At 37.0% G+C, this 9,590-nt stretch overlaps 1 protein-coding gene across 1 annotated transcript in view; it reads left to right on the forward strand.

Annotated features, from left to right (window-relative positions):
• CAND1 (cullin associated and neddylation dissociated 1) overlaps positions 1-6,734 on the forward strand; it is a 66,799-nt gene extending 60,065 nt beyond the window's left edge. Inside the window, exon 15 of the mRNA XM_066369065.1 lies at positions 968-6,734. Within this exon, the coding sequence (XP_066225162.1) occupies positions 968-1,192 (225 nt within the window). The 3' untranslated portion in view covers positions 1,193-6,734. The remainder of the gene's footprint in view (positions 1-967) is intronic.
• Positions 6,735-9,590: the final 2,856 nt, after the last annotated feature.

Raw genomic sequence — 9,590 nt, forward strand, 5'->3', positions numbered from 1 at the left:
ATTTAACAATATGACATATAGTTTAAAGTACTGATACAGGATAAAGTGAGAGAAGTTCACAAAAAAGGAAATGTTTAATTCTGGTGGAGGTGGCAGGGGTGGTAATCATAGGGAAACTTCATTTGAACGTGATGACATTTAAAATGGACCTTAAAGAGTCAGAAATACGCCCTGGCCAGTTGGCTCAGCGGTAGAGCGTCGGCCTAGCGTGCGGAGGACCCAGGTTCGATTCCTGGCCAGGGCACACAGGAGAAGCGCCCATTTGCTTCTCCACCCCTCCGCCGCGCTTTCCTCTCTGTCTCTCTCTTCCCCTCCCGCAGCCAAGGCTCCATTGGAGCAAAGATGGCCCGGGCGCTGGGGATGGCTCTGTGGCCTCTGCCTCAGGCGCTAGAGTGGCTCTGGTCGCAACATGGCAACGCCCAGGATGGGCAGAGCATCGCCCCCTGGTGGGCAGAGTGTCGCCCCTGGTGGGCGTGCCGGGTGGATCCCGGTCGGGCGCATGCGGGAGTCTGTCTGACTGTCTCTCCCTGTTTCCAGCTTCAGAAAAATGCAAAAAAAAAAAAAAAAGAGTCAGAAATACTTTTTAGATTGAGAAGGTGAAACAAAGCTTTTATATAAAAATAATTATATGAATTAAGACACAGAGATGTCAGTACATGATGTGTTTTTTGGTGGAGGCCAAAGTAGGTCTTGTTAAGCAAATAAAATCAGGTTCTCACTCTTTCAACCATCGTGGCTCTGGATTTTGTTCTCGTAACGGGCTATGTGTAAAATAATCCCTCAAAAGAAAAGGAGACATGCCATTGCTAAAAAGTAGTTTAGATACATCTGTGGTTAGAATACAAGGTGACTATTGGACTAATGAAAGAGCAGCTTTGCTTTATTTTCCAGAAATTTTTTGGTGCTTAAATTTTGTGTAAGAGCTTGTCTTTTATAGCATATAATAAAACCTTACTCAATGTTACAGGTAAAGGCCAACTCAGTAAAGCAGGAGTTTGAAAAGCAAGACGAACTGAAACGATCTGCCATGAGAGCGGTAGCAGCCCTGCTGACCATTCCAGAAGCAGAGAAGAGTCCACTGATGAGTGAATTCCAGTCTCAGATCAGCTCTAACCCTGAGCTGGCAGCCATCTTTGAAAGTATCCAAAAAGATTCATCATCCACCAACTTGGAATCAATGGACACTAGTTAGATGTTTGTTCAATATGGGGACCATGACATTGACCACATGATGCACTGAATCGACAGGTTAATCGTTTAAGACATGGAAAGAGAAGTGTCTAAAAGCTTCAAAATGTTCCACTTTTTTTCCCTTCATGGAGGCAGTTTGGCTTTCTTCCATTTTTGTTTTTGTAACATTTGTTTCAGAAATATGTATTTCCATAATCCAGAGGTTGTAAAACCACAAATGTTTTAGTGGTTAAGGCAACATTTAAAATGAAAACTAAAAGTTAGGATTTATGGAATATGGAGATAGGGTCCAGGATCTATTTACCCTGTAATGTTTAGGATTAAAGTGTTAAAATTTTGTGACCATGAATTTCTTTCTTTTATAAAATTTCTCATATTTAAAAATCAAAAATTCTGCAAGACAAAAACCATTTTTCTTATATAACTTTGTTTCAGCAACATAAATTGACTTTTAGCTGGCAGATAAGAATATCTGTAAGATTTGTTAAATTTCAGAGGATTTGACAATTTTAAAAAGATAATAAGGTATCATTTTTTTTGAAGTGTAGGGATTAACAATATCCCTGTTGCGCACACTAATTTTGCATGAACAAGTTTACAAATATGTATTGTCTGTAAAGCAGCATGTGCAGATTATTCATAATACAAAAGTTAAATAAGTATTGTATTAGTGCAATTTGCAGATATTTATTTTTGCACAGAAAACATACCTGGAGAGAGAGCGGGGAGTAAATTGTTGAAACTTTGGTTTTCTTAATGCCAGTGTTAATTTGCAGATGTTTCCAACAAATCAAGTCACAATAACAGTTTGCCACTTTTTTCTATTATAAATTTTGTTACACGTTTAAAATTTTGAATATTTTAAGCATACAGTTTTTCTCAGTTACCCATCCATTTGTGTGTGTGTGTGTTGCCACTTAGAAAGTAAATTCTTAAGGCCAGTTTTATCTTTCATTCCCTTTGGCTGTCTACATCCCTTTATTGAAGGATACAAATACTGTATATGCTTTTTACATTTTAGCCTTAGGAAATGTCTGAAACCGGCTGTCTTAGGTTGGTTAGCTAATCATAGCATTTTCTTTTAGTTGGGTTAGAGCTTTTCCCCTCTCTTGTAGAGCTAATTTACATATCGTATTTGGGAAACTTTTCCTAATTCAGGGGGTCTGTGCAGAGGGAAACAAAGCATTGTGGTACCTTATAGTTAAAGTTTTATTTAACATGTCCTTCAGTGAATTCATTTCACACTGTAGCCTCTTCCTTCAAATTTGTGGTGCTCCTGTAACAGTAAGAACTAACTTCTGAAATAAAGACATCTCCTCATGCTGTGCAAACATAGTTTACATGAATTGAAGGAGGCAGTGGTTAAATTTAGTGACCAATTTCAAGCAATCAGATATTTGAAAACTGCACCCTTTATTTTTGAAACTGTGAATTAGAAATACTTTTCCTTCTGTATTATTTACCTGCTTTAATGTCCAAATATGCAGTGATATGAATTAGTAACATACTGTGGTTATTAGCTTAACAGCTTACTTTTGAATATTAAGATGATAATGCATAAAACATCATTACCAATAAGGATTTTGACTAGTACATTGACATGGAACATTACATGAAGTTGGTGCCATTTTATAATGTGGCAGGTGGTAATCTTTTACCATAATTTGCATAAAACTAATAGAAATTTATTTTGAGATGTGTACTATACATTACCGTGATGATATAGATGTTGTGGATATATTTAAGTATTTGGTTACATGGTTTCACAATAAATAACAATACTGCAGGCTCTAGGACCAAATAGGAGACTGACATGCATATGTTGTGTGAATGTCTTAGTTAATTATCTAAAGTTAAATTTGAATACTTTTTATGTATTTGATTTCTCTTCTTTTTAACCTTCCAAGATGCACTTTTGTTTTAAGGGGTTTTTTTTGTTTTGTTTTTTGCAAGATGGCTATTTTTTTTAATATGGCTGAAGTTCTGCCTTTTAATACAAAAATAACTCTTTTTAGTAGGAGGGGTGGTTTACATGTATAATGTATATTCACATACATAAAATAAGTAACAGAAGAACACTCAGATTTTACACTTGATCTTAGCCAAAAGGCCGAAAAGCGATAGAACACTCAGATTTTAAATGCCAATTCACACTGATTAACTCCATACCCCTATTGGTGATGTCCTGATACCGGTGTGGAGATTGCAAGGTGTGAGGCCCAGACACACTCCGCCACGGACACTGCTTACTGGTCCTTTCAGTATTACTAGCAAGTCCAACTTAGCATCTCTACAAATGGAAGTTCTTCAGGAGATCTAGAAATTAATAGTAAGAAAACAGCTATTTATTGATTTTCTGGAGGATGTTTAAGTGGTTTAGCTCTACCTGATTCCTCTTTAAAGAAAGCTCAAATATGGTGTTGTTTTGAGGTTAGGTTATTTTGTGAATCTAAGGCTGAGAGGAAATTTTGGTATGGCAAGATCTAACCTAAATATTTATAAGATCGATAGCACCGAATGATAATTTTTAAAATGGTGGTCATATATTTATTAATTATATCTAAAGCTTCCTAACTACTGGGAATTAGAATTCTTAAAAGGTTGGAGTACAATGACTTAATCAAATATTTGAATATTTACATATTTTTTATGAAACCATAGTTAAAATAACCTGTTAATCACTTTTTTATACTTTTGTTGGGTAAATGAGTAAAGAATTAATGGGTATATCTAATTTAACCAATTCGAGGATGTTCTGATACCTCTGTTTTTAGCTCAGTCTCACATACTGTATGAATATGATTATATAGGCATGATTGAAGTTCAGAATTATAAAATATACAAAATTCTGTCATTAAATTCAGTGAAGTGGTTAAGAGGCCTTGTAATTAAGCAAACAACAAAGTACATAGTAATCTCGCACAATATAAGAAGTTGAACATTTCTGCTCACTTTAAAATTTACCCAAAATTTAAATTGTTAAAATTAACTGCCAATCTCTAGATATAATATGCTTAATAAATTTTTAATAAAGAGCTTAAAATTTTCAGCAAATTTTGGGTTCTAGCTCAATCTTAAATTGAATTCTAGCTTTAAATAACTACCACCCCAGATTCATACCTGTTTTTGAAATCCTAATTCAGTTCTCTCTGGAATGGAAAATGGACACTACTACGTTCATTTTACTGTTTGGAAAAAGGATATTCTGGATTTAACTGAGTTAATTAAATAAAACTTGGACACCTTTAGTGCAAAAATGGAACACGGTTCAATAACATATTTGGTGGCAGGCTGCCATGGGCTTGCCAGATAAGGCCATTTGGAAAGGTGCATACTGAAATTATTTATTTTTCCTTTTACGATACAGTAAATTGCTTTCTTTTTCTATTCTAGAAAAATAAGGCTTGTGAACACTTGTAATTTAGGGCAAGATCTATCAGGTACACGTTTTTGCTCTTTGTAGCTTAGAAAGTTAGCTCTGAGATCAAAATGGGATTTGTTTTTTTTAACACCCTAAAACCCAACTTCAATTAAAACTCCTGAGGGGATATTGCAGTGATTTTACTTTGTTAGATCACATTGTGTGTGTCGGGACTCGGAACGATTTTTAGGAGAGGGAGTCTTCATACCTTCCTCTCCACACCTTTCTATTCCGATCTCAAATGATTATCAGTGGATATTTTGGCAAGTTGAATTGCTTCATTTAGGTTTTAGAGGAGAAAAAGATTATATTCTTTGAATTGAAATTCTTTCTGGATTAGGAAGTATTAGAATTGGTAGATTTAGCCATTATCAGTAACTAAATGGTTGATGCACAATGAATGATTTTATTCTAGAATGCTTTCACAACCAGAGAAGTCTAAAGAATTGTACTCCAGAATTAATATATAATGCTATGACAACCTTATGTTTTAATAGCCTATAAGAATGCTATTACTTGGCAAAGGTGTTTCTCTTTGTTTCACAGATGTTCACTTTTATTTTTAATGATTTTAATGTATTGTGTTTATAGAGATTCAAGTGTCCCACCGAATATATCTCCCCCACCCCCGTGTTCCCCTCAGCACCCCCCCCTTTTCCCCTCTCCCAATGCCTTCCCCCCTTCCCTCCAGCATTTACTGTCCTGTTCTCTGTAATGCTGTATTATGTATATATAATTTCACTCATCTCTTTCCCTTCTCTGATCCCATCTTCTACTTTTCCCTCTGTCCGCTTTCCTTCTGATCCCTTTGATCCCACCTCTGCCTCTGTTTCGTTCCTCAGTTCACATTGTTCATTGAATTTCTCAAATGAGTGAGGTCATACGATATTTTTCTTTCTCTGCCTGGCTTATTTCACTTAGCCTGATAATTTACAGGTCCATCCATGTTGTCACAAAAGGTAAGATTTCCTTCTTCCTCACGTTTAATATAAATCCACTGCTTGCTTAGTAGGTAAGGGCAACATAAATGTGTGTGGCGGTAGCTTACTGTGAACTTGGCGTAATTTTAAAAGACAAATTGCATCTTGCTTGGAATTATTAACCATCCATGAGATAAGTTAGGCCTTCCTAAAAGATATTGAAATGATATTGAAATAAACGCCTGGTTCCTTATTCTAGAAGTAAAAACCCATTTTTCCTCCAGAATTTATAATTTAATAGAAAAGTGCACGTTCTTTTTAGGTGAAAATTTCTCACCATTGGCACTCTTGACGTTTCGGACTGGATAGTTCTGTGTCATGGGATGCTGTCCTGTGCGTTATGAGGTATTCTCTTCCCTGTCCTCTACCCACCTAGATTCCAGTGGTACCACCGCTCACCCCGACTGTGACAACCAAAAGTGTCTCCAGCTATTGCCAAATGTCCCCAGAGGAGGAGTGGGGCACAGAATTGCCTCCGTTGAGAACCAGTTTTAGAGAGCGTTTTCTTACTGCTAGCAGCTACTGAGATTAATTATATAGAGAAGCTTTCAGACATTTTTGAGTGTCGGTTCTTTAGCTTCCCAAGTACTGTTCTAGTCAGCCTCTTCCACAGATTATTTAGAACTGTCATGATTTAGTGAAAATAGGTTTCTATTACCTCCTCTGACTGAAATGGATGGTCCTTACAAAATTCTTTACCATAATGTTGTTCTTGGGTATAAAACGCTCTGCATATTAACAGAAATATGAGTATAAAGCGGCTACTGCTATATAGGGAAGTAGGAAGCAGTTTGAGTGCTTTCATATCAAGATTCTAGATTTAAAAGTTGAGGAACAGTAGCCATGAGCAACTAGTGTATTTTACTTGAATTCTTATAAAAGGAGTAAATAGATGTAAAAATTATTCATTTACATTTTCTCCAAGAAAAGTTTGTCTACTAATTTATTTTCTTGAACTAGAAAGGGTAATTTCCTATTTAGCTATAAAGACATGCCAAATGGTGATGTTTTTGTGTAATTCCTAAACATACATTTGAACTTTGTGGGCAACTATTAAAATTAAGCTGACTATAGCAGATTTTTGCTATTTCCCTAAAATTAGTTGATGTTTGGAGACAATAAAGTGCTTCTTTATGACTCTTGATGCCCAGTCATGAGAATTTACTGATGGTTACTAGTATGTGGCAGAAGTGTTACCACAAATTGCCTATTTGGAACAAGACCATTGAGCGAATCAGTTGTTTTCCAAACTTCTGAACCATTTCAGTCCAATTTGAGAAAATTGGCATGAGCAAAAATAAGTTTATTTCCTTTTACATGATGTTACTGAAACAGTAATGAGGCTTGTCAGCAGTTTAAGTTCAGAATGCTGATGTTGGAAACCCAGTCTTTAAAATCTACTTTTTAAAAAGATTTAGAAATTTATTTCAGCATCAACGGTCCCATGACTACAATCAAATATCAAATGACATGTGGCTGCTGAAATGAGAGGCCCTGTTGTGGTCTGTGCACTACCACAGCCTGTGCGCAGTGCTCTACGTGTCAAGATGGATACAGAATTGATTGCCATGCCTCCATTCATGTAACTGGATCTATTATACAAAGGCAAAGCTAGTTTCCTTTTTCCATCTTCCTTTGGTACCTCCTGTTCTTTAGTACCATGTATTTGACATCGAGGACAATGTTGGAGAAAAACACACTAGATAAGTACTGTTAAATAATGTGATAGGGGCAATACATGATACTGTGTGATTTGTGGCACAGAGGTTCTCAGTCTGGCAATCTGGACAAACATAAGCCAAGGAAGTGGGAACAGAATTGACAAAAGCATAGTGATGGGGTCATGGTGTATTCAGACACAGAATAGCTGTATCTTGGGATATAAGAAGAGGCTAGGAAGGGCTGGTGATAGGGTACCTATAAACAGTTGGGATTTCATTTCTGGGATGATGGCAAGCCATGGAGACAGCCAGCAGCCATGTGATCAGATTAGTCCTTTTGAAAGATCTGCAATTTAGGTAGGAAGGAAAGCCATTTGCTGATGAGTTAAGATATTACTAGGGTAACAGGTGAGCAGGAGTTCTGCTCAGGGTGTCTGAGATAAAATGGACAAGACAACAATTGATTGAATATTGGAATCAAATATATTGGAATTATATACTATCCTGCAATACAAACTCCCAAATAGGTAGTTTAGAAAAACATAATTCTACATTGTGCATAGCATGGAGTCTGCTTCCCATCTCTTCGGCCAAGCTACCATTTGGAATGTCACTACTGTGACAAAAAAGGTGAGTATAGAATCAGCTGTCTTCTAGTGTTTTCTCCTGACAATGACATTCACCACTTCTGATCACAGTTTGGTGGGCAAGAAGTCATGGTCACATCTAACAGCTAAACACCATTCACAAGACTGGTGAAAATAGTAAGCTCCGCTGAGCTGTGTAGTGATCCTTTTTTTAGGGACGGGGGAGTGGAGGAGTTACATCACGTTGCACACTTCACCACAAACAATTCAGAATTAGATGTTCCTATTCTTAAAACTTATTTTCAACCACCTTCCTAAACTCTTCCTCTACTTAGTGCCAGTGTCTGACTTTTCTCCCTCCTCCCTTGATCTTTCTTCCCTCTCGCCACCCTCACTCCTCCCAGAGTGACAGATTTTGTTACCTTTTTAAGTTGTGGCATCCAGAGCCATAAATCATCTTAAGCATTTTTCACCCTTTCACATTTTAAGTGCATTTTTTCCAAGCAAAAACGGCAGTCTCCCTAAGAGTGCCAACAATTTAAATGTTTTCTGATATGTAGATACTCATTTAATATCCTAGTCCCATCATTCTTGCTTTTACCAACCTTCATCTCTACCATTTCATCCAGGCCACTGAAAGCTACACCTTGGACATTTTCATCCAGAGCTGTTTGAACTTAAATTCTAATATCCTGATCTAACAATAACATAGCCATCAATCTCTGTCCTCACTCGCTATAAATTGATCTTAGTCCTGCAGTTTATATATTCCACCATTTTCTCTCCATTCCTCCTAGCCTTCTGTCTTTACCCAGTCTTGGGCTCCTGATTGATTTTATAAAATGATTTGTCCTTTTATTGCACTTAGGGACGATCCGTCTGTCATTCCCTAAATTGTTTTTTAAGTGTTAAGAACAGTTAACCCTTACCCACATACCCAACAGACTCATTTCATCAATTCAATTAAGGCCATTATTCCTGTCCTTCCACCTAAAAATCTCATCTATCCATTCTCATCCTCATCTCAGAAACTGAATTATCCTTTGGCTCAAAACCAGCCTTTCACCCAGCTTTCAGTTAAGTTGATCTTCATCTCTTCCTTTTCATTTTAACACCACTTTCACTGGTTCCACCTGCTAGATTGTCAAAATATACTGAAGTCTTATAGAAAAAAATCTACCGTATTTCCCCATGTATAAGATGCTCCCATGTGTAAGACGCACCTTAATTTTGGGGCCTGAAATATGAAAAAAAAAATTTACATAAAGTTATTGAAGTTTTATTCATCACAAAATTTATATAGCTCATCATTGTCAGAACTCCCATCCAATAGCTTGTCCTCATCTGTGTCTGATGACGAATCACTGTTTTCATATATTGCCTCGTCCTCAGTTCCATCTATGACATTTGAAATGCCACACTTCTTAAATGACTTGACAACGATCTCAATCTTGATATTATCCCAGTATCTTTTCACCCAGGTACAAACTTCTCCTAGAGTTGGTTTCTTCACTCTTCCTGCTGGTGTCGAATTGTCCCCAGAAGATTTCATCCATTGGTTCTATTTGTCTCTCATAGCAGATTTGAAGGGTTTGTTAATGCTGACATCAAGTGGTTGGAGCTGGATGTCAAGCCTCCAGGTATGATGGCAAGTTTTGTTTGCTCTGCGGCAATCTTGTGTTTTTTGTGATGTGTGCCCTGAACTGATCAAATACCACTAGGGCAGGTTTGCATAAGAGCCCATCTGGTC

Source organism: Saccopteryx leptura, chromosome 2 (assembly GCF_036850995.1).
Source record: "Saccopteryx leptura isolate mSacLep1 chromosome 2, mSacLep1_pri_phased_curated, whole genome shotgun sequence".
NCBI classification, from domain to species: Eukaryota; Metazoa; Chordata; class Mammalia; order Chiroptera; family Emballonuridae; genus Saccopteryx; species Saccopteryx leptura.